Source organism: Perna viridis, chromosome 15 (genome assembly GCF_037379345.1).
Source record: "Perna viridis isolate PV_CMFRI_1.1 ecotype Kerala chromosome 15, ASM3737934v1, whole genome shotgun sequence".
Classification (NCBI taxonomy): domain Eukaryota; kingdom Metazoa; phylum Mollusca; class Bivalvia; order Mytilida; family Mytilidae; genus Perna; species Perna viridis.
Genome location: NC_142459.1, coordinates 16,794,579 through 16,821,196, shown reverse-complemented (window position 1 = coordinate 16,821,196; position 26,618 = coordinate 16,794,579). Strand labels below are relative to the sequence as shown.

At 32.5% G+C, this 26,618-nt stretch overlaps 1 protein-coding gene and 1 long non-coding RNA gene across 7 annotated transcripts in view; one reads left to right on the top strand and one right to left on the bottom strand.

Annotated features, from left to right (window-relative positions):
• Positions 1 to 87: 87 nt before the first annotated feature.
• Positions 88 to 9,808, bottom strand: LOC148597186 (uncharacterized). The gene is made up of 3 exons (XR_015918840.1): positions 9,649 to 9,808; positions 1,073 to 1,128; positions 88 to 417 (listed from the first exon to the last, which is right to left on the bottom strand). It is a non-coding gene; the product is annotated as an uncharacterized LOC148597186 (long non-coding RNA).
• The window catches only part of LOC148597185 (NADPH oxidase 5-like), a 34,785-nt gene continuing 14,359 nt past the window's right edge, over positions 6,193 to 26,618 (top strand). Inside the window, exons 1-4 of one of the 6 annotated variants that reach the window (XM_088562776.1) lie at positions 6,205 to 6,277; positions 20,615 to 20,739; positions 24,447 to 24,646; positions 25,889 to 25,930. In XM_088562776.1, coding sequence (XP_088418902.1) covers positions 24,462 to 24,646; positions 25,889 to 25,930 — 227 coding nt within the window. In that variant the 5' untranslated portion in view covers positions 6,205 to 6,277; positions 20,615 to 20,739; positions 24,447 to 24,461. Of the gene's footprint in view, positions 6,278 to 7,429; positions 7,452 to 15,435; positions 15,545 to 20,614; positions 20,740 to 24,446; positions 24,647 to 25,888; positions 25,931 to 26,618 lie in introns of those variants that run through there. The other 5 variants (XM_088562777.1, XM_088562775.1, XM_088562779.1 and 2 more) reach the window with 5 other exon arrangements.

The following is a 26,618-nucleotide window of genomic DNA, read 5'->3' as shown; positions in this document are numbered from 1 at the left end:
TGTAAAAATGTATATAATAAATGTACCCGATATCAGAATAATGAAATTTCCACTGGGTTTTACCACATTTAAGAAACAAGAACATACTTAATGTATTCAATTTTCTTTTATTATACATGTCCAATGTATCACATTTTACCACAATATGTCTTATAGCAGATACTGAAAACTTTTACAACTGTATTGTTTTACATTTGTTTATTAAGTGTCAGTCTTGGACAGATACTTTCCCCTGGAAATAGGTAAATACATGTAATATTTAATCTGCGCCTTCCTTATGCTCAAAATATAATGTGTTGATTCTCCCATACTAAACAGTTACTGAAATGGGTCAAATCAGTTTAATTGACATGCAAGTCATGTTTCCGTCAGCGTCATGTAATTGTGCATTGTCTATTAATTCAAATGCTTCAGATGCTGAAAATTAAAACAAACCAAAATCAATATACATGTAATACATATCAAAATTGAAAGCTTTTCATAATTGTAAGCTTATATTATCTATATAAGATTATAAATTGCATATACAATGTACTTGTACTATTTTGTTAAGACCTGATTGCAAAAGGATGGTAATAGCTGTGATACTGCACTTGATTGTGTTTTATAATGCAGTTTCAGTACGTATTCAATACATTGTTAAGTGGAAAATACATGTTTAATGACAGTACCCTGGTGGACTCATGTCATATTTAGCAATGAGTAGGAGGTTCGATTTCTCTTGTTCTGTAAATCATTGTAAAATTGAATGGTTAAATGAAATAAATCAAAATTAAAAAGGAACAACCATTTGATCTCTATGGGAAGAGCTACATTTGTAAACTCAATACTGCCTTACTATTTTGTGAAAAAAAAGGTCCTGCCTTTATTATTTTGACAATTTTATTAGGACAATCATTGATCCTGTTTTTTTTTTTTTTTTTTGTTTTTTGTTTTTTTTTTTGTTTCATAAAGTGAATATTTCAATGTTTCTTTTTTATTTCATTTTTAAGCGTACCTCCCCCCACAAAAAAAAAACACATACACATACATGTAAAATGCAAATGATACAATGTATTACTAACTGACTTACTGTTGTCTGTTATTTTTGGTTGTGTAGTACTGTAGTTTCTAAGCATCTTTTTAAGACTGTAATTAAGACAACTTGACTGATAATGTGTTTGAAATAAATGTACATTTTGTAAAAGAAGGTTAATTTCACAATACTGCCTTTTAACTGTATATGATTAAATTTCTATCTTAGTAACTGCATCAGTATTAAGCAAATCAATACCGTTGTTAAAATTAATCTTGTTTACGATCGCAGCATCTCATGCATTATGTATTTCAAAAACACACATAAGAAATGGCAGACTAGCATGAACAACAAACTAGGCATGTGTAGAATGAGCTGTAAATGTGATCAATAAAATTTCTCTAAAATGCTAATAAATGTCATAAATGATGATAAACAATTGTAAAACCTTATCATAATTATGAAAACATTAGGTACAAATGGGCAAATGTTTTTTTCATAAAACCAAGGCTCGGTTTTACCAGGACAATAATAAACATGGCTTTTCCACTTACATGGTTAACTCCTTTTTATATCTACCAAATGTGTGTATCTCCTTATGATAAATAAAAGATTTACAACTTTCTGCAACGATACATCACAATTCCACGTAAATCTGTCCATTCAATCGCTTGAAATTACATTTTGAAAAAGTTGTGTTGAAAATCTTAAAGAAATTTTTAACATGGCGGCAACCGGGAGATTGAGCCCCCTGGTCTTTTCTTGTATTGTCGTCTTTTTGTTTGATTGTTTGGTTTTTTTTTGCAGTTTAAACAAGTATCTTTTGTTTTAATTGAGTTTTTGTTTCTGAATGAACGTTTTGGCCAGGTCTCATAATTGAACTGTCTTAATGTTTTGGTAGTTTTGTAGATATTTTCAGCCTTGTGTTTCTTGATAGCTGCTTTATTTTCAAACGTCTATCACCGGTATTTCACTTTGTTTTCCATTATATAAATTCATTTCTTAGATACACAGTACCTAAATGGGGGGGGGGGGTTTACATCAATATAAGTGGGTATGTGGTGAATTAAGGAGGTCATGTAATGGACACAACTCATAAAAATCATTGGAACGTTTGTATTTAGCATTTTATATCAATCTTATGCAAGCATCTAATTAACTTTGATTCATTTTTTTCTGTTTCAAATGAAAGCTTGATAGGCTTTGTTGAAATTGAATATGATACAAACACATCATTAATTTCATGAGTTGTATATTGTAAAGCAAAACAAATCTAATTTTAATCTATCTCGCCCGTGTAGAATTTGATATACATATATATTTGTGAGTGATGTGCTTTAGTACAAAAGAAGAGAGAATCAAGATTCTTGCTGAAATCAAAAGACTGTAATCCAGGGACAAAGACCAGATGTGGTAAATAGACACATACATGTACAATAAAGAACGAACATAAAATAATTAAAATGATACAAACAAAGCAACATAAGCAAATGAGCAACTCGTACTCCACTATAAAAAAAACAGTTGAGTTAGCGTGTTAGGGCATTTTGGGTTGCCTATTTGTTTTTGTTTCTATTTTGCGTATTTTCTATGTTGTGAATGTCTACATTCCTTGTCTAGTCGTTATCTTTGGATTAAGTTATTGTCACTAAAGTTCAAATCCTTATTCACTTCAATTCCTCTTCATCATTCTAAGGATGTAAACGAAATAGTTAAAAGCTATCTATAACCACTTATCTAATAGAATTATGTGTTCATTATAAAAAAAAACATGAATATATACATGGATTTACCAGATATACTATGCTTTAAGTTATAGGCATATAAGTATCAATTCAAAATCTAATCTTGACATATTAGGCACATGAAAATGAAGATTTATCCATAAATTGCCTCTTTCAATATAATGAAAGCATGTCTATAAGAAATTAAAGTGCTTCCATAAACTATCGTGTTTTAGTTCTTTTGTTACGTTGTGTCTTACGGATCTTATGTATTTAGTTCTTATATCATATCACATATCTTAAAAAAAATACTATATTGTTTTCTGCATGATCAAATATGGTGGTAATGCGACTGAAGCATTTTTCTACATTTTTTAAATGCATAAGCACCTTTTATCTTTAGCTTTACACGATATACAAATATCGGATCAAAAAGATGCAATAAATACCGTCGCCAATAACTATGTTGATTTATATTCCATTTATCTCTTCTGCGTGGATCCATTGGATTTTCTTTGTAAAGAAACATTTTTTATTTATGTGTGTTAAAACTAAGTAACCATATAAAAGTTTTTTTCTTAATTTTCAGCTAGATTACTTGTACAAATTATTCCATTTATTTGTGCACTGTGTCTGTTATTACTGTTTGTATTAAATATTTTTTTATTATCTGATTTTATTTTGTGAAGAAATGATTGTGACGTGGAGCAGTCTAACTTGATTATAACAAAAAATACTTCTATCGTTGTAGCCGTTATATTTGAGTCAAATTACGTAGCAGTCTTTTATGTTTGTATCATATCTAATTTCACGAAAGCATATCAAGCTTTCATTTGAAACAGAATGAAATCAGTACAAATTACTTTGATCCTTACATGAGATTGGTGTAAAATGCTGCATACAAACGTTTCAATGATTTGTAAGAGTTGTGTCCCTTACCCTAGGTATATCCACTGGAGATGAAAATATAGGTTGCGTACAAAATAGGAACTTTTCAAGAATTATTGTTCTTAAAGTGATTGATGTATAAGTATGGCACGCGAAATTAACCAAAACCCCGTTATATATGGGTTAACACACCGTTGTCTATGGGTTAACAGATCCTAACTCTCAATATCACCTGTGATTGATAATTAAATTCCGCTATCTATGGGTTAGCAACCTGTTAAACCATAGACAATGATAGCTAACCCATAGATAACAGAAAATTAATTATCATTACCGTTTGCTATTGATAATTTATTCGAATTTATTCATTTAAAACACTGTTATATATGAATTAATTTACGAAATTAGCGTTATCTATGGGATAGCAAGTGTTAACTATAGGATACCGAAGCTAATTCATAGATAACGCAATTAATTCATTGATAATACTTTGACCAATCAAATCGGGTGTTACATCTATATTCGGCGTGCTGAACTAAAGTATTTATTATCGCTTGCTTCGTCGGTCCAGTGTTTTTAAGTAGAAAAATCTGATCACGCTTTAAATGTTTATGTGATATATGAAATAAAATATATAGTCGTGTAATTATTTATTCAAATCTGCCTGCTCTTGGAAGATAATCAACATTGAAAATCCAATAGATTCTATTGTTCCTGAACATCTAGATGTAGCTGCCACCTCTCTCTTTTATTTGATATGTTTGTAAATATGTATAAATGATGGATTTAATAAAGCATTGAACGCTTATTAACTGTTTAAAAAAAATATGGGTTATGCAACACTAACTATAACTTGAGAAATCAAAACGAAATTCCACATCTCCCAATTCTTTCGAAAATAAAATCAGAGGTATTGTACATCACCTAAACCACCAAAATTTAAGTAGCCCTCCACCTTAGAATCATGCAAAATGTGATACATGGTTGAAAAGCCTACATATTTTCATTTTTGATATTTTGTTTAAATTGTTCTAGTAAACTGAAATTGACATGTGGTTTTTCATATAACCCGTGCTCTTATATAATTATAAAATGCAAAAATACAGAGAATGTACTGCAGAATTCACAATTAAGGGAAATAACTCTGTAAATGACACTAAAATTCAATAGAAACTATTTGATTTTCAAAGTGGATTATCTCCTAAGAGCAGACAGATTGGAATGAATGATTATACATTTCATCATATAGACCTATAAAACAACTTAATAACAAAAATAAAAATATGTAGCCTTTTTGGGGTGTATCACATTTTGCAGAATTTGCATGATTCTTACAAAGACTGCTACTTATGGATTCTGGCGATCGATAAAATAATGTTATACAAACATACATGCACAAGATTTAGGCATCGAAACTTGATTGCTGACCTTTGTCGTTTTGGATTTAAACAATGTCTTAAATGTGAATTGTGGTAGGGTGATAGAAGATGCAATTCATTATTTTCTGGAGTGTCCTCGCCTTAATTTTGACAATATACTTATCTATGACGGCGAAATAAATGTTGAACATATTATTTTTGGTAATAATTGTCTTACTCCTAATGAAAACACTGCTAACTTATTACGATTCAACACTTTATCAATGATATGTATGTAGAACATTATGTTAGGTCTCCTTTGAATGATGTGCATATAGAACATTATGTTAGGTCTCCTTTGATTGATGTGCATATAGAACATTATGTTAGGTCTCCTTTGATTGATGTGTATGTAGAACATTATGTTAGGTCTCCTTTGAATGATGTTTATGGCTTTTTTTTATATGTGTATGTTTTTGTTGGAGCATGTTTATTGTGTGTATGCCATATTTGTTATGTTCATTGTAGAGAAGTCAACGTAAGTTGGTATAACTTTTGTCTGATCCATTTGCTAATATTGCAATAAAAAAATATTAGACTAGAAGATGAATTCCGAAAGCTAAATGAATCAGCATTAGTCTAAAAAAGCGTTAAGATCCTGTTAAAATCCGAAACTAGACTCTTTAGAAATGATATTGTCTGCACGCAAAAACTGTCGATATTCTGCATGTACTTAAGACCTGTTTACCAAAATAATACCCACTGTATTTAAGTGGACAAATGTATTTCTACTCAACGAGTGAGTGGTGTAATGAAAGCAACTCCTCAGTCTGTCCGTAATTCCGTTCGTCAGAATTTAGCCGCAATTGTGTCGGCTGCCACTGGGCGGATTAATTTCATATGTGATACCTGCTGGTCGCTTTGTGTAGATAACACAAACGTTGATCATGCTAGAGGTTTACGTTGCTGTTCGAGTGGTGTATCCCTATCACGACAATGTGTGTATGAATGTAAATACCAGCTCCCAATATTTAACATGTAAGGAGTTTAAAACACAAGACAACAACAACACCAGCAAAACAAGTCCAATATTGAACGTTAATCACGAGCACACAATTGATGTATTCATTTCTTTGTGTTAGGAAACCACGATATAATTGGTTTAAATAGTAAGGACCCAAACCAAAGTTATACGCATGACTGAAAATTGACACCTAAAATTTCTTCCACCTATATTATAAACTTAATTTTTTGAATGGACAAATTGTATCATAGGATTTAACTCTCTATTGGTATGTTTACATTTAATGTCTAAATATATATCTGCTTTGATTAAATGCCTTTCTTAGCATCATTTTTATTTATCTATTTTTTTTCGTTCTCACTTAATAAGTTTGTTTTTCGGGTTTTTTTTTGTGTATGATTAATTTTGTATAGATATAATTAAACTTACTCGATTAAAACCTTAATCGATAAAAGATACATGTATAAACTGTTTTATTTTAACTATAAATGTTTTCCTTTCAAATTTCATACATAAATTATCCATATTAATTACATAATGTAGAAAATAAAGCATTTCCACCTTATTTGTATTGAAATGTATATAAAAGGACTGCAAAATCTGGTTTGTAAACGTCATTCAGGTTCCGGTTTAGACAGGTTTCGGTTTAGACAGGTTCCGGTTTTGAAAGTTTTGATACCCCCAATTTATTGCAACTGCACTGTGTGTCGTTTACAGAGCATGCTTATACTAATCCCTATTATTTTTATAAGGTGTGAGATATGGTATAATATATAATAACAAATTTGATCAGGGCAAGGTGCATTAGTAATGGAATTGTACGTTGAAAATGTACCCAGCATTTACCACCTGTAAAATATAGGAAACATTTTATACATGAAATCTTAACTTTTAAAAAAAAGTTCTTCCCCAAATGTGTCTTGCCCAGCTTCGCTCGGCCTTAAATCTTATTCAGCCCCCCCCCCCCAAAAAAAAAAAAAAAAAAAAATCAAACTTGAAAAAAAAATGGATATACCCCTGGTATTTTTCATGTACATGTCCGTCATGTACTTAATGTAGTTAATACAGATCATGTTTTAAATTTCGTGAAACTTGATCTTTTTATTGAGAGTCAATATTGAAATTATACACCAAAACGCTTTGACCAAATATTATTAAAAGTTTTTTTTTAATCTTTTAAACATATTTAAATTTGATAGTTATAAAGAACTGCTCTCCAACAAGTAACATAAACGTTTTTTCATATGATGCTGTTTTTTTTTTTTGTAATAATTGATGATTTTCAAAACTCGTTTTAGAGTATGAATATGATATTTAAATCAACATATCGTGAAAATTTATAAGTTGAGACTTCTACATAGAATTTTGTCTCTCTGTCTGTCTGTCTGAATAAAACAAATTGCTTAAAGATGGAAGGTATTTAAACAAACACACATGTACAAGTAAGAAAATTATTTTTTTTAATTTATTTTCTCGGCTCATTTAAATTAAGTATTTCTACCAACATGCTTTCTGTAGTAAGGCGGTTGTCCTTATTCATGAACGTTGCATAAATTTTAAAATGACTGATGAAAGACTTCTTTTGTAAGTCCTTTGAAGTAATAAATGAAGTGTGTGATCTATTTATGTCCGGAAAGTAAGCGTTAAAATGACTCAGATACTGGAACTCTTTTCTGATAGAGTGAAGCGGGTTTATCTTGAATGGGGTGCATACATGTACATGTACATGTATGTATACGTATAAAATGTAAAATATATAATGAGAAACTTGAATTAACGATCAATCGTTTTTACAACTACGTATGATATGTCACGTGTGTCAACATATCGTTATGCAGTAAACATTTGATTTTCGGGGAAGGGCTATGTTCTTTTTGTTTAAAAACGTGGAAGATATAATGACTCGTCTTTTTAAATGACAAGATGTGAAAAAAAAAATAATAAAATACAATTGTCTTTCGTTGGGAAGGGAAAAAAATGCAAGTTATTTTTGCTCATGGTAATAAAAAGTTTATCTCAGGAAAAAAATATATATCCCTCCCCCTTTTTTTTCAGAGAATTAAGTGGTTACTGCCTTAAAGCTTTTTTTTCTCTCTTGATCAATTGGTCATTGTATATTCAAAGTCTTTTTTTTCTAATGTTGTAATGGTTCAGTACAATACAGACTCTGATTTGTTCATTTATGAACCCACTATAGCCAGAATTACTGGAAAAGTAGATCTTCTCTGATTCCTGTTATCACGTTCATGCTAAGTTCTTAGATTGTGACGTATTGTTGTTCGTTGATATATTTTGTTTATATATCAAAACGCAGAGATAAAGATTGATATAACATTAATTGATGCTATGATAAAAAGAAAAAGGAAACAAGTGACGTCCTTCCTAAGAATATTGAAATTATATATAGCTCATTATAATATGTTTGGCTAGGTGCCAAGATCACCAAGGGACGACGCTGTATGATACATCAGTGTTGAAACAACATGTATTATTTATTCTTTTACGGTCGTATATGTAAAAGAAACATATTTATGAACCAAGGAGGCGAGTGACCATAGTGTTCAAAGTGTCAGTCGCTACATGTACATGTATGTGTGTTTGCGACAATTCGAAAGGAATGTTCACATGAAAAACATGCAGTAGAAATGACAAAATATTTTACAGATTTACTGATTTCTGAAATTATCTTCAAATATAAAAATACATGTGTACATGTATCACCCGAGAATGTTACCCCTTTTTGCTACTTACATGTATATTGCAGAACTTGGCTCATATCAAGATGCTTTTTATAGGGTTAATCTTATTCAACCATTTTTACGTTTACTACACGGTTTGCATTCGACAGGGTTTTCTTTCGAGATGTTTCTTTAAGGATTTGATTTACTTTGCACAATGCAGATTTAACTATTAATACGTTTATTTCACGGTTTGGATTCGAGAGGATTTTCTTTCGAGAGAATTTGATTATTTTTACCAGGTTTAGCTACCCATATCAGGATTTGGTTTAGACGGGTTTTAGTACAAAAAGGTCGATTGATAGGACAAATGAGAAGTTTGTTATTTAACAAATCAATACACAGAGTTGCTGGTCTTTTTCCCTGGATTACATTCTTTTGATTACCGCTATAACCTTGGTTCCTTTGATTACTCTTGCATGTACATGTATAGAAATTTATTTACGTGCCTTATACCACAATCCGATTTCCCTTTTCGAAAGTAAACTGATCTTTCAGTGTAAAATTTAGGACAAAGTAGTGAACAAAGCCCTGATCGTGACGGGGGTGTTTAAAATACAACAGCTTGGGATTATGTTCCTTGTAATAGTCCATTCACACGATAAATTGAAATTGGAAAATGGAGATTAAAATTCTGTAAACATATTTATAAACTCAAAATTATAAATTTAAACTTATAAATTATGTGTATGTGTAACCATGAAAGAGTGTGAATTGGTCCGCAACACCGTAACATCTGCCCTGGGTATAACACCGCGACTAATGTCCTATTTCGTGCTCCATTTTCTGACGATAACATTGAATTTCAACTTAAAAATCATACAGATGTATGCATGACAAATTTCTATTTGTTTTGTGTGTCATTGAAATGTTTAAAGGTATATTAAAGACACGAACTTACAAGAACACTGACAGCATGGCCCACTAGAGTTATTCCTAATAGCATGCGTGTTGATGATGAGGTCAAACTTTGTCACGAAATATTAAAGACATTTGCTCACGTAGACAATATAAAATGACGATTCAAAATCTTATATAACGAGAACTCCATGTGAAGTAAAACAAATATATTATGTTGTCTCACGTGACCTTTCACAAGAATCTTTCTTACGAATCCTTACAAGTAATCAATCCATAATCTGTCGCTAGAATTCGTATTTAACTCTTAACAACTCGTAGACATTCGTAAGTATTCAAATCGATCCGCAAAAATAGATACAATTTATTCTACATGTGAATAATTTTCACCCGAATGTCCACGAATCTTTTTAAGTCGTTAATATTGTTAGCGATTTCTTGCACTCGTAATTTCAGTACTGTACATTCGTATATGATTTGCATAAATATATATTACGCAATGAACTTCACCACCATGTGCTTTTGATCGGTGCCGCAGAAACGTCAATTCTAGCTTCATACAATATCAAAATGTACCTCTTGCAATGTATTGATTGATTGGTTATTGGGGTTTAACGCCCGAGCAGCAATATTTCAGCTATATCCAGGCGATGAACATGAAAAGGATGATAAAATGAACACAAAATGTTGATGGTGGAATGAAAATTGGGATGGGACACAAGAATGATAGGTCGACAAATTTTGATTGCCACAAGATAAAAGGGAGGGATGGGTAGGGTCGGGCAATTTAGCCTCCTGTGGCGGAGCGCTAGGGTTCCTACTCCTATCGAATACAACAGCAGGGTTCTTGAACGTGCGAGGAACGTGGCATCTTTCCCAACACGGTGCACCACTATGGTTTGCGGTCAGGTTTTCCGTATTATAAGCTGACAACCCCAGCATGTAACACGCCAGGGGTACCCCATTCCACCACCGGGCACACATCCCAGTTGTTCTGTGGGCAGAGCTCCTAGCCCCGGCTAAGTTTCTGAGCACTATTTAGTCGCCTTTTACGACAAGCTTAGCGCTGCTGCAAGCCTATTCTTTTGACACCCGGACTTGCACGGGGCTATGTAAGTACTATACGTGTACACGTGTTCTACGTGTGTTTTTATTTGTATGAGTGCGGGAAGTTTACATTAAAAGATGAACCGATCGGTTAGCATTGAACTTTCTATAATATAGCTGAGAAACGCCTAGTCTCCGAATTGTTTTGATTGAGAAACATTCTGGTCATCAGGTTTACGACATGTCACAAAAGAGCATGATTGTATATTATCAATCGATCTAAAATCTTCATATTTTGTGACTTTTGAATTCTGAACCAAGTCCATATATTGAGAAAATCAATGATTGTGAGAGTAAAGTTCAGTAGACCATTAAATTCACCGGAAATGTCAAATGCATAAGAAACTTGTTAACTAAACTCCTGTATGAATTTAAGTATATCTTTAGACCAATAATTACTTTGGTTGAGACAATCTGCTCTTCTTACTGGTGCTACATTTGTAAATGATACACATGACACAGCATGATACAGCATGATAAACATGATACACAAGATAGCATGATACAGCATAATACATATGATACACATGATACAGCATGATACACGTGATACACAAGATACAGCATGATACAGCATAATACATATGATACACATGATACAGAAGATACAGAATGATACAGCATGATAAACATGATACAGCATGATACGCAAGATACAGCATGATATACATGATACAGCATGATACACATGATAGAGCATCCATGATATACAGCATGAAACACACCTAAACTTTTCTATACATTAAAAAAAATATTACCGTTGTCCGCTTGAGAAGAACACGCATGTATTATTTTAGATACATGGTGTTGTTACTAAATCTAACAATAAAATTCCTTGTGCAAGGAATACCTACATTATACATTTTCAACATGTTTTACTTGTCAGTACTTATTAAGCACACATAAAACACCAGACAGACCAAGGCTTCCCATTTTTAACTGTTCTGTAACTCAAACAAAGGGAAAAATCGGGGGAAAAACAATCATTGTCAAAACACGAGTGTATTAAACAGAAAAAAAAGTAAATTATGATCTTTGCAATTGTACTTGAGTAAACAAACGGCTATAAACCTGTCTACTTGAACACTGTCAATATGTAATAAAATAGACACAAGAAGAAATTCTCCGCTTCCTGGTTACTGTAGCTGTCTACAATACATTAAGTTCAAAGCACCTTAATAAAACTATGAAAAGCAAACCGGATCTTTACAACACATTTTTATTTAATTTTTTTTTTTTTAAACATTTCACTATCGCAATGTAACATCATGGAGCACTTAGCAATGATAATAGAACATACCGAGTCTTCCCCATTGAAATATATGACATACATGTATCAGTTGTTCGTTGTTATGACGTTTCAACATGTAAATTTGAATCTGTCCATTTTTTGTTCACTCATATCCGGCTATTATCAAAACAGAATTTTTGTAACTATACTAAAAAAATGTAAGTACGTTTTCTTGAGTTGATATATTGTCAGTCTGTAAGTTAGTGAAGTTGTTTTTTCTTTGATAACTGTTTATGCGAAAAAAGGGGGGTCATATTGTTTTAATTTACATGTGAAGTCTTCAAGTATTAAGATATCTGAAAATATAGTTTAAAATTAAATGTTGTGTTTGTATATCTGATAGAGTAATCAAGGGAACCAAGGTTCTTGCCGAAATCAAAAGAATGTAATCCAGGGACAAAGACCAGACATGGAAAACAGACATACACAACAAAAAAAATATAAAGTAACCAAAATAATACATACATAGTAACGAAAGCAAATGCGCAACTCAGACTCCACTAAAAATTGGGAGCATGGACCATGTGCACCGGTAGGGTAAGCGTAAAAGTGTTTAAAAGTTCCTGTCTACTGGAAGACGGGGATTTCCCCTCTGAAATGTCATTTGAATCAAACGAAAACTGTTGACGTTTTTAATGTGTTTGAAATTACCATAATGTGATTCAACCCTAGAACGCGGTGCAGTTTCAGATCTCGGGAGGAGGTTGTCCTGCTGGTGCATTTTTTTTTTAATTTTGTGCAAAATAATACTAACATGAGCAAATAATATCTAAGAGCTCTTTCCAAAATTTATAGATGTGCGTCGAATTTCATTTAGAAAAAGTGGGGATGGGTAAGGTCGGGCAAGTTATCGTGAGTTACCAAACTGTACATTGTTTCGAACTTACTATAATGTTTCCGATTTGAATTTAAACCGTTGATTTTCTAGCTGTAACTTAAAAAAAATAAGACAGAAAATCTTGATTGTTGAATAGAGGCTATAATAGAACAGAGAATTAACAAACCTTGATATAAATGTAAATTTTACATGTACATGTATCAATTCGACTCTAACGCGGTAGTAAGTCTCATTCGCATGTTCAACTGCAAATTCTATTTTATTATTATACCTGTTTCAATATTAATGTTTATATATTGCTCATGTACAGTAACACTTCTGTAAATGAACATTGTCTTAATTTCCTGTCTTAATTCAGTCCGCTTTCATTGTGTGTTAATTGATGAACAAAATATTTTACTTCTCTGTCAAAGAATCAGGCAAAACTTGCACAAGGCGTGGCAAATAAAGAAAAGATATGGTGCGATTTATTGCATTATCCAAGTATTTTAGCTCATAACCCCCATTAGTATTGCCTCCCTAAGACATTGATTCGTCAAGTTTAGTTGAAATGCACTATGAAACAAGAGGCTCCCATGAGCCTGAATCGCTCACCTGGTTGAATTTTGCCTTTCAAGGGCAATAATTTAAACAAGAAGTTGTCCAACAATTTTGACTCAAGAAAACTTTGATAGGACTTATCATAAGGATCATTTCAGTAAATAAAAATCTAAATCTTCCTAAAAATAAGGATCATTCAGCAATTGAAAGAATTTGGCTAAACCTAACGGTTTTGGAGATATATGCGAAAAACTACTGTCTGACCCCTATGTTCTATTTTTAGTAACAGTGGCCATGTTTTTCGACGGATCAAAAAACCCCACCTCAATTCTATGCAGGATACCGAGTTTTGTTTCAATTGGTAAAATAGTGTCAGAGGAGAAGATTTTTGAAAAAATAACATTAAAAATAGCAACAAAACTGAAAACTCACGACGACGGACGACGACGACGACGGACGCCAGGTGAGCTAAAACAGGTGGAAAAATTTTCCCGCAGTTTTACTCTATATAAGCAGACAAAAAATATCTACGTCACAGATGCTTCTTTAATCGAAACTATTTCAGTTGGTTTTAGATGAATTGAATATATATTTGAGGCCAAATTGAGAATCGTTATTGTGTCACCAATTACCTGATTCTTACAAAGATAGGTACTTAATTACTAAGATATTATAAAAAGATACTCTCAAATTCAAGAATTGTATATTGTCATAACTTTGAAACTGTCGATTTGTGATTAAATTGTAAAAGAATTTGAGTTCTTATATTGTGATAAATAATCTATTCATGGATATTCTTCTTTATTGCATTTTGTTATAAATTTAAAGGGGAAAGCTTGCATTTCCTAATATGGCGACCGGAGATGTGTCGGATGTCTGTATCACAAAACTTAAAATCCTACAGCTGTCAAGGAAGCATCCATATAAGTATTTTAAAATGATGTAGATAAGCCTTCAAATAGAAATGACAGGTTTGAAGTCCATATTTAATCCAATGTCACAAATTGCCAAAAATATGGTGTTTTTTTAACTTTCGCGACTTAACTGCGCCATGTCTTGAACTTCTGTACAATAAAACTTTTCCATTCTGTAACAAACTTTATCATTCATGTACATGTATGAAATGGCAGTAGCAAAGTTTGGAAATGAGAAGTTAAAAAGGTCACCAATGGTCTTTAAGGAGGTACACCTAGGGTAAAGGACAAAACTCTAACAAATAATTTGAACGTTTGTATTCAGCATTTTACATCAAGCTAGTGTAAGCATCAAAGTAACTTGGACTGATTTCATTACATTTCAAATGAAAGCTTGAAAGGTATTTGTGAAATTGAATATAATACAAACTTTTCACTGATTTCAAGAGTTATTTCCCTTACCTTAGGTACATGTATGCATGTATATTAAAATGTCTGTTACATGTAGAAGTGACTACTCTTTTTATCAAATTTCGTTAGAAATCCTATCCCGTCTCGAGCCGCATGACAAATGGGGATTCAATATTTTGTTAATCTCAGGGTGGAATTTTAAATGAGGTTTCGAGCTATGATTTGTTAATGAATATTCTCCCAGAACAGTTTGCCAATTTGTGACAATAATAACAAAATTCCAACAAAGTGGCGGCCTATCTGCGGGAACCCTCCCTTAAGCTTGAATCAGTAACTGTAACTTTTTTTGATGTCACGAAAATTGCTTAATATTGCTGATATATAAATGTACATTGTACATACATGCAGTTTCGCTGTACTTTATCATCCAATACATGTATGAATGTCTATCACTAAAGGCTGGGAAATCTTAAGAAATAAATGACGCATCATTTCATATTATTTACATTTAGATTTTCATAATTGACATTTAAACCTAAGGCTACCTCTAATGTGTCCGCATAATCAAAATTTTGATTTGAAATAACACCATCTCGCAGATACAACTGATAACGGAAACTTTGATTTTCTCAAATTCCCGATAAAATTTACACTTTCAGTGTACATGTAGCTATATTTAAAATTTAAAGGGAAATAGTCTTGTTTTTGTCAGTCATTATTAAGATGCAATCTGTACGGTAATTGAAGGGGAATATTACACCTCTGTACATTAAATTGCGGTAATAACATATTAATTAGACAATTTAAAGCCATTAAAAGGATGCTATAATCACAGCAGGTATGTTACAATTTTCTTTCTTCATTTTAGTACATGTCTAATTAAAAAAAAAGATAATGCGTACAGTTACATTTACAGAAGTGAAAAGATTTAATTTTTATTTTGTACCATTTTCATGCATTTCGTTAAACGAATTCTGTACAAATTTATACGGATTTTGTTCACTCTCCCACGACTTACGCAGATGTCTTTGCAGAGCGTCTGTCTTTACAATATGTCTGAAACACAATTGCTGGTACAATACCGAAAAAAAAGTATTAATTTCCGCCGCGTACTAATTAACGCTATTTTCACTGTACCAGAGCGATCGCGAAAAATTGTACCCGCGAAATTGATTTTTAACATTAAAAAACGCTATATATCAGTTTTGAAACCGTGAACATTGATACCCGTGAATATGTTCACATAACGAAATCCGCAAAAAAATAATATGTTTACAATATACTGTATGCGCCTCGTTTTTTTCTATTTAATATATAAATAAATAACCAAATTACTCGTAAAATGTACACATAAAATTATTATGTACATGAATATAATAAAAACGTCTGTATAAGGTCGGTACGCCAGTGAGTTTTTTTTTTTCGCCGTCTAAGTAGTATGCACGTTTGAAATATGAACATGGTTATTAAGTATGGAGGGCAAGATTTGGTTTTTGAAGTTGTGAATGCTTTAATTTAGTGTATATGTGTACCCATGTACATTGTAGAAATGTCTTTCGTTTGTCAGGCCTTTTCTGCAAGTCATACTTTAACAATACATCTCATCGAAACCACAAGGACCTCGTACATTGGTGGTGTCGCTTGTGAAATTATCAATTTCTTGAAGGAAATTAAAACGCAATAAATCAAAAAATGTCCACGGTATATCTCAATTAAGTTTTTATCATTTTACTTTAAATGTCTTATTTTATATTAAGTAGTAATATAAGAAGCCCATACAAAAACGTACTCGCGGGGGTGGTATTTAGACCAAAGTCATATTAACGCACCATCAACAGGATATATTTACATGTTTTATTTTTGTTACAGTCCCGGCCATCTACAAAAATATATTCATCGACGCTCTTTTAACGTCACGAAAATCAGAAATAAATTTTTAAGTTTATATTTATCTTCATAACATGTGAGGTAGTGGGATAGGTTACATACTCTTTACAATAATCTAAATATCTATCGAAATATAAGCAGAAAACAATCACAAAAACTAGAAATAAATTCAAGCGAAAATTCAATGCCAAAATTGTCGAACTTATGGCCTACATCCGGGGGTAGAATCCCAATGGAACTGTATACAACAGATGAGAAATGTCAGCTGATATTGGGAGATTAAGTGTCAGTCTACAAGAATCAGGCAGTGAGTGAAACATGGTATGAAAAAAACCCACTATTTTGAAAGTTCAATTTGACTATTTGCGACATCAGAATTGAGGAAACAAGACAAGATTTTCTGTATCACTTTGGAAAATTGAGTTAAAATTTCATTGAAATGCACTGAAAATGAACATTTTAAGAGCAGATATCTCTGTCGAAAAGCTTAATTTTTGTAAAATTCTATTCAGAAGTTTTTTTTGAGCAAATCCAGTGATGCAGAGATCAAATAATGGTCTTTGCAAATAGAATAAGTATCCTTTAGTGAAATTATATTGTCTGACCCGTGGGGTTTTGACATGCGCGTTTCTTATTTTCCCACTTTGCCTGATTCTTACAAAAACACATGATTTTAATATAGGCAGTCTAGACTAACCACTTAATCGATGATATCGAAATAATTAAAAAGTTTTCAAAATATCTAGAATTCCATCCAACCATTTCAATGGATAAACCAAACAATTTGTTTTCTTTTTGTCCATCAAGACAATTTACGAAGATTAATTGCATGGTAACACATGATAATATTTTGTTCAAGTTTAAATATTCTACACCTAAATAAGCTTTACTGAACTTTTTTTAGCTCACCTGGTCGTAGGCCAGATGAGCTATTGCCATCACTTGGCGTCCGTCGTCGTCGTCGTCGTTAACAATTTCTTCAAACATCTTCTCTGAAACTACTGAATGGATTTGGATGAAATTTAAGATGATTACATATATATTTCTTAGAGTATCCTGCACAAAATGATTGTTTGTCATGGCCGCCGTAACTAAAAATAGAACATAGGAATCAGACAGAAGATTTTTGCATATATCTCAAAAACCGTTAGATTTAACCATATTCGGACATGCATAAATGTATTCAGCATGGTGAGATCTATCTGTTGTCAATTTTTTGTGAAAATCTGTTTAACCATGTTGGAGTTATTGCCCTTTTTGGACGTTGTTTTGCTGTTTTCGATTTTATTACTTTCAAAATTTCTCTCTTCAGAAACCACTGTACAGAATTCAATGATCTTTTTAATTTTTTTTTTATTTTATTTTATTTTTTTTTGTTTTGTTTTGTTAGGGTATTCTCAACAAAATGACCGTTTGGATTTTTGATCGGTTAAAAACATGGCTGTCGTTACTAAGAAATAGAACATAGGGGTCAGATAGCAGATTTTTGCATGTATCTCCAAACCGTTAGTGTTACTAAATCCTGACTGAGTAAAAGTATTCAGCATGATGAGATTTATCTGTGGGCAAAATTTTGTGGAACTCTGTTGACCCACATTGGAGTTATTGCCCTTTTTGGACGTTTTTGTTTTTTTTGTTTTGTTATTTTTTTTATGTTATTACTTTTGAAAACCTCCTCAGAAACTACTGTACAGAATTCAATGAAAGTCAATATTTTTGATTTTAGGGTATTCTAAACAAAATGACCGTTTTGATTTTTGATCGGTTAAAAAACATGCCTGCCGTTACTAAAATTAGAACATAGGGGCCACACAGCAGATTTTTGCATATCTCTCAAAAACCATTAGGTTTAACCAAACTCTGACTGAGCAAAAGTATTTAACATGATGAGATCTATTTGTAGTCAAGTTGTTGTGAAAATCTGTTGATCCATGTTGAAGTTATTGCCCTTTTAGGGCGTTTTTTGGCTGTTTTTGATGTTCTTACTTTCAAAAATCTTCTCCTCAGACACTACTTTAAAGAATTCAATGAAAGTTGGTATTTTTGGGGTTTTTTTTGTTTTGTTTTTATGGAATTCTTAACAAAATGACCGTTTGGATTTTTGATCATGGCCGCCGTTACTAAAAATAGATCATAGGGGTCAGACAGTAGTTGTTTTGCATATATCTCCAAAACCGTTAGATTTAGCCAATATCTTTCAATTGCTGAATGATCCTTATTATAAGGACTGCAAAAGTCTCCAGGCATCAAAGTTGTCAGACGACTCCATGTTAGAGTTATTTTGCCCTTGAATGGCAAAAAAAATATGTTTTTAGCAGTTTTCAGTCAATATCTTGAAAACTATAATAAATAGAATGAAACATTCAATTGATGAAATGATCCTTACAATAAGTCCTACCAAAGTCTTTATCGAGTCAAAATTGTCGGACAACTCCTTGTTAGAGTTATTGCCCTTGAAAGGCAAAAAGTTTGATTTAAACATATTATATTCAATAAATAAATTGAATAGGATTGGATAGAAGGCAAGGCCTGTATATATCCTCTCCATACAAGGCAACATATACAACATGCAGATAGAAGATATATATATAAAAGTACATAGATTGATAATGGTTATATTCAAGCACTTTTACATTTAAATTAACAATTTACTCTAATAAAAAAGTTAACCAGGTAAGCTATTCAGGCGCCCGGGATCCTCTTGTTACTCTCTAAAAACAAATACATTGGTACAAAGATATATTATATGTACATGTACATGCATAATCATTTACAGTAAAATATTACAATATTGTATTACAACACTTCGAACTTACTCGCAGTACAGTTCAAGCAGAGTAAAACCTAACTACATGTATGAAGAAGAAAAACTTACCATATATTTTATCCAAAACATGCTCTACCCTGGATATTCAAGTTTTTTTTTTTTTTGTTTTTTTTTTTTTTTTTGTTAATAGCTGGAATAAGCTTTCATGCAGAGATTATGGAGATAAGGGAAATGGCAACAATTTATCAGTCCTCTAAATATGAAGATATTTGGTCGAACGTACAATTTACTATTACATTTTTTCTTCTCTCCGTAGTAAGAATCAAATACTAAATGATGGTGGAATACATCTCTACCGTTACGATTATCGTATAATAAACAGTTTCTTTCATTTTTAGAAATTTTTCGCCATTTTCCAGATTGTATGAGGGTACATCGTTTGACAAGGTTTCCGTCTCAGACATAATCCCTTTTATCGGAAGTAAAAAGTCGAAAACATAAATGATTCAACAGCGTTATTCGGAAATGAAGAACGCTATTTTAAATTATATGGTTTATTTTTTCTTTAGTCGAGAAATCAATAACATATTGGCATCACGAACAATACTTTAATATGATTCGCTACCTCATAGGCTCAGCCTAATATCACATTAGTAGTCTTGGAGAGCTAAACCACAGCAACAGCTTGCATTCGTTCTTCTGTCTGAGATGAATTTAATGTACATCCGGATAAAAAAAAACTTCATCGTATTGGATAATGATATCGCATTCGACCTTTTGTCTTAAATCTTTTCACTTGAAAGTCTTACATATGTACGTTAAAATTACATGTACATTGTACATGTAATGAGCGATGAAATCTATATTCATTCATTACATTGCACACAATACACGGAGTAGGATTTCTATTTGGTGAATATTTTACTGAGACAATTACATGTACTAACATATGTTTTTAAGGCTTTGATCTTCATAGGAAGTGAGAAGGTGCGCAAATAATTAAAAGAATTAAAGCTAAAATATCTTCCTCTTCTTGTGAAATACACACATTGTATTACTTGTACTATGCAATCACAGACAATTAACGTTACTTTTTCTGGCGTACGCAGTTTTACATCCGGGTACAGTACTCGTTTTATTTGGAAATTTACATTCATATACATGTACTTTTCGTTTTATTTTCTGGACAAAAGAAATCCCAAAAGCACACACGAGAAAAGGAATCTTTATAATTATCGTAAACACCCTTTGCAGGTAAAGAAGGAAGCGTCTGTATATATACTGGAGTTCTATGTACAACGTGCGCATTTCGTCCTGTGTTTAATGAAGGCGTCATAAAACGGAAATCTGCTAGTCAGTCCTGATTTGAGGTGAAAGAGGTGTGTCTTTTGAATCATGATAGTTTAGTTCTAGAAATTGCACACACTTACATGTACAAAATGTAAATTATAAAATAGATATAACTGTCCTATATACATATATGCCGTTATTTCAAAGTAATCCGTTTCGCGTAAAAGTCCATTAGTGCTAAATAAAATCCGAAAAGAATCTGAATCGTGAAATAAACATAAAATCAAAGAAGTTTCCCAAGTCCCAAGAAAACACACGAAAAATGTCCACAAGATCGCTGTACCTAAATTACATGTACAAAGTGAACATATCGGCGGGATGACCTTAACGAAGAATCGTTTTTTTTAAATGACCGTAACATGCAGCAAGAGATGTCCGTGATATGAGAAACAAAAATAGTTCGTGATGAAAGTTGTACGTTACCATAATGACAAACGCTGAATTGATTTCATTGAATTATGTTAAAATTGATATAGTTAATAAATTCATTTCAATTGGCTTTTACTACAAGTGACGTTTTGTACAAAATACTGAAAAAAATAGCAAGTTGAATCAAAAGATTCGGTGATCCATATTTAAAGACTTTCCCGATGTTTCCCTGGAGCAAAGATTTTTAAAAATGGTGTCAGAATGCATGTTAAAAATATACTGAAAATGAAATTGCTGACTTTCTACCTTCTGACTCACATTATATATTGCAAACTTTCATTTACTTTGATGACATCTTATGTTCAGCCAAGAAAAAAATATATGTCGTTTAAAAGTTACATTACCGACCCAATATTTTTTTGCATACCCTTGTACATTTATCATGGTATTTTGATAAATTGCCGCTAAACTATCATTTCTTCGTTAAGCACTATTAAAGTAAAACAAACGCCCCCCCCCTCCTCCTTAAGTGTCAGTATCAAACAGATTTAAAAAAAATAAAATGATTTTACCAACCTTCCATATTTTTTGTTCAACCTAGAAAACCTTGAACAGCCATGTTGTTTTTTCTTGGTCTTTAAACAGATAATTATCTTTGTACAATGATAGAGAAGGGGGCTTTTAAGGCTTCCATGAATATCGTACCATTCACTTGACTAAGTTACCAACTACATTCGATATATTCGCTTCAGTTTAATTCAGTTTAAGCATATATTAAGCTTATCTATTACATTACATAAATTATGACAAAATTATATTATGCCCCTTTTATACTCCACTTTTGATATTGAGATAATTATGTAAGGAATAAAAGAGAAGAAAGGAAGAATTTTTTTTTAAATAACAAGTGTAAACACAGACTGGTATTGACCGAGGGGCAAGTATGGACGCAGATTGGTATTGCCCGAAGAGTAAATTTGATTGAACATACATACGTTTTGTCTTGAATGTGTTTGCATTGTCTAGAAAATTCCTCCATTTATTAATATCAATAATTTAATTGTGCTCATGCTGATAAATATCCATTAACATATGTTACTATACATCTTAATGGGGAACAAATTCCACAATGGCTTGACATAACCATAATTCAAGTCACATACATATAACAATGATTCTTCCTTGAAGGTGTACTTGCATGGATGTGTTGAACTTGATATGTAATGTTAAGGATTGACCATTTCACTTTATGTACGTTAGCTTGGTAAAATTCTGGACTCTACGTTTGTTTTTGTTAGATTAACAGAAACCAACAGTGTGGTATCTGTCAGTTACATGGATGGCCCTAATTTGAAAACTGCAGGACTCATAAACTCAAAATTAAATAGGAGCAAACAACATTTCAGCTATATTCAGATTGATTGATTGTTAGGGTTTAACGCCCGAGCAGCAATATTTCAGCTATATTCAAATTGATTGATTGATTGTTGGAGTTCAACGCCCGACCAGCAATATTTCAGCCATATTCAGGCGATGATTGATTGATTGATTGTTGGGGTACATGTACAAACTTTACCTTATTGGCATGAAGTCATAAACAAAAAATGGTTTAAATAAAAATCATATTAAGAGTTGTCAGTACATGCAGTCTGACATATACATGTACATATATAGCAAAACTAAAGAACGTTGGAGCTCCTCGGGATGTACTTACATGTGCACTGTACTTTTATGTGTACATAATGTCTATATATATAATGTAGAGTCCCGAAACTTCACGTTACAGTAATGGGCAGCTAATTGGACTACCCCAACCCAACTGATTCCTCAATGCCATGTGTTTTGCAACAAAATGGCTTGCCAGACAATCTCTAGCAATGATGGAGTAATAAATAGAACGTCCTATTAAGTCTAAAATATGTTATATTTGCGGTCACCCTACCGACCCTCCTTTAGACCCCCTATCCAAAAGTTTTTATTTGTTATTTTGAAGAGAAATCCCGAATTAGGCTTTGGACTAAGTCTATTAGTTTTTGCATATTTGGTTCATTGTATAAAATGTTTGGTGTCACTATGACTTATTCCATTTTAAAAATTTAAAATAAAAATAAAACTTTACCTACCGACCCGACAAAATTTTAGAACGGTGATCGGAAACATAACATTATTTTTTCGGCCTTCGAGATTTCTCATCAATTGACTGGCGTGCACCATTAAGTTGACCTACCTTACATGCACATGGAAGTGTTGATTTTATCCCAAAAAGTATTTTGCTGGGTCAGAGATTCAGCAAATTATGTTGGTTGTGCAGTATATAGTGTACTGAATACAAACAATGAGTTGAAAATGTAATTATTGCAAGAAAATGTGGATGATTTTCATTATCATGATAAAAATATCTTATACAACCAACTATAATTAAATCAGAGACATAGAAAATAAATGTCCACGACGCCAGTACTAACATTTAAGCCACGAACTTTTTTTAATTGGGAAATGGAGGAATGATCTTGTATTTAATTGTTGTTTATGTATGTTTGTTAAGACCTCTGGCATAAACAGTTTTTACAATAAAAATATGCTCCCGAAGTGAGCTTAAGAGAAATAACGATTGGAAACACATAGTAAAGGATCTGATAAACAACGGTACCAAACAAATATGGAAAAAGGGGCAATCGGAACTACTCAGCCTTTTCCGATGTACAAATCATAACTCTGTCCGAAATATGCCCGATCTGATTCTTTATTAAAAGTTAGACTACATGTAGATGAATTTGTTTCCATTGCTTTTTTTGTAACTCCTCTTCGCGCCAAAATACTTAGGAGTGTACATGTAACTGTACTTTAATTTAAGTGATATCTTGCTAAAATTTTAAAGCCTGCTCGTGGATGTAACTACATACTTTGCACATTAATGTACTTTAATCTGCGTATCACTGCAATTCCGGAAAATGATTGAAGAAGAAATTTTCCTTTCTAAATCCGAGATTATTTTCAGTGTAGCGGAACTGGCCGGGTAGTTTCAATTGAGAAAGGGGTTTAAGACAAATGATTTATTTCTGGATTATTCGATCGGAATAAGCAGCTCAATCTTATTGAGGGTTTCTTCAGGAGCGTTTGAGGTTTCTCTGGTCTCCAAATAATTGACGAGGATTTGAATATTGTTTAAACACACGTTAATTTTAGGCAGGTTAACAGGCTGATCCAGACACTTTGAAAAGGAGGGGTACACGCCGGTATTCATAAGGAAAGGGGGATGCTGGGATATTTTTTGCCATTTTTTGTCAATTTTTCATATAAAAATGACACTTGCACCTCCCCTGCAACCGCCACTTGTTAACACGTTAATCATGTTTCCTTGTCACAGGCATAGATTGAAGCCATGTCCCAACCTGACACGGAAGCAGACTTGTCATTTGACAATGCATTATACCAAGATCCTATCACTATGCATCCAGGCGTTTCTTACGCTAGCGATATACGATTGAAGATCAGTAAGGCACGTGACGTGGAAATGAAGAATGGACGAGCAGTCGAAAATGGCGGACTCGCAGAAAGCGCAAACGGGTAGGTATTGCGGGTGTATTAAAATACATATGATTGGTTGTGTTAACACTTTGTGACGCTTTAAAGGCTTGATATGGCGATTTGTCTCTATCATAGTGCTGGGTATCTATTAATGAAAATACTGATGCAATTTGTTGCCCTCTTACTCAATATGGGGAAGTATATTGGAAAGAAACATTCGTAATATATGGGAAAATGCAAAAAAAATATACTTACAGACAAACAAGAAATGTACAAACATCAAACTTCCGTCAGAAAAGAACAGAGTATTCCATGGAGCTACATTTTGTACCACATACAAGTACTATTTTGAAAAAATGATTTCACATGTATTACATACAAATGTACATTTTAGAAGATAAACTCATCAGACTCTCTTAAAACTACATTTAGAAAAATGTATCTCCATTTGATTTACATGCTGTCCGTTTTTGAATGATCAAACGATTTCAGTTTACTCGAAAGAATAATCAAAGGAACCAAGGTTATATTGGTAATCAAAAGTAGTAATCCAGGGACAAAGACCAGACATGGAAAACAGACATACACGACAAAGAACATGGAGTAACTAAAATCATACATACAAAGTAACAAAAGCAAATGAGCAACTCGGACTCCACTAAAAACTGGGAGCATGGACCAGGTGCACCGGTAGGGTAAGCGTCCTCTGCATTTCTAGATTTTTTAGGCTTTCCCTGTATCATTAGCAACAAAACGTAACTTTGCAGTACATTTATGCAAGATACCCCAAGAAACATTCATACCATACCAATTTGTCAAGTAGTATCAAAGGAGATAAAAATTCCAAACACAAAAATTGTGCCAGATGCGCTAAGAAACATTTGTGCAAAGTTTCATATAACTCTGCTCAGTAGTTTCAGAGGAGAAGATTTTTGAAAAATTGTTAACGGACGACGGATGACGATGAAGGACGCCAAGTGATGGCAATAGTTCACATGGCGTTCAGTCAGGTGAGCTAAAAATAAAACATTTCGGTATAAAACAGCAGTTTTTCGCATGTTTTCATGTACATGTACCAAAGGCTTACACAAATGTACATGTATATCGAGCTTACGACATTCTGTTTAGTGATATTTTTCTAGTCTTATAGGCAAAGATAATTTGAACACCCCAGGTCATCCTGGAAGATCTATGAAGAAATCATATCTAGTAAATGTTTTCTTTAGTTTTATAGCCAAATATGACAATTTTTTTTTTAATTATTATTACTTGTTACTTTAGGAAGAGACCAAAATCGATGGATGACATCGTGTTTGAAAATGAGTAAATATAACACTCTATACTGCAATTATTAGGCATTTTTTTGTTTCAATGACTAAATCAAGATGCATATGCGCATGCGTATAAAAGAGCTACTGAACGAATATTGATAAGTATGGCCTCAACGGAGAATTTACCTAATCATTGGGCTAATGCAAATCTAATTCGAAAAGGGAAAATATTTATCACAATTCGTGAAATAGCTCTTTTCGTGTACGGCAACATGAATTAACTCGAATTAAAACAAAGACGAAATGTTGACAAAGCTATAATTTTAAAAGGAGCTTTTCATTTAATTCGTTTGTATAAATGTATTGGACAAAAAATGGGAAAATGCTTACAACAGCTCCTAATTTTTTAGCATAATGTTTTTTTTTTTTTTTAAGTAACCTTGTAAAAATGAAGATATTATATGTAAGTCAAGATAAATATTTATTTTCACATTCGATTTTACGAGGCAAAACTACACGAAAACAGTCATGCCACAGAGGAATTACGTTATTTTTAGTCTAGCGGAAATAATCTAAAAGTTCGTATTGGTTACAAAGGCGAGGTAACTCCACAAATGTAGAGATAACTCTCAAGTAAAGATTACTCTCTTTTCGAATATTGTGTGACAGGAAAATCTTTAATTTTGGCGGTATTTCAGTAGATACAAGTAATAACACGTTGCCGTACACGATATAACATG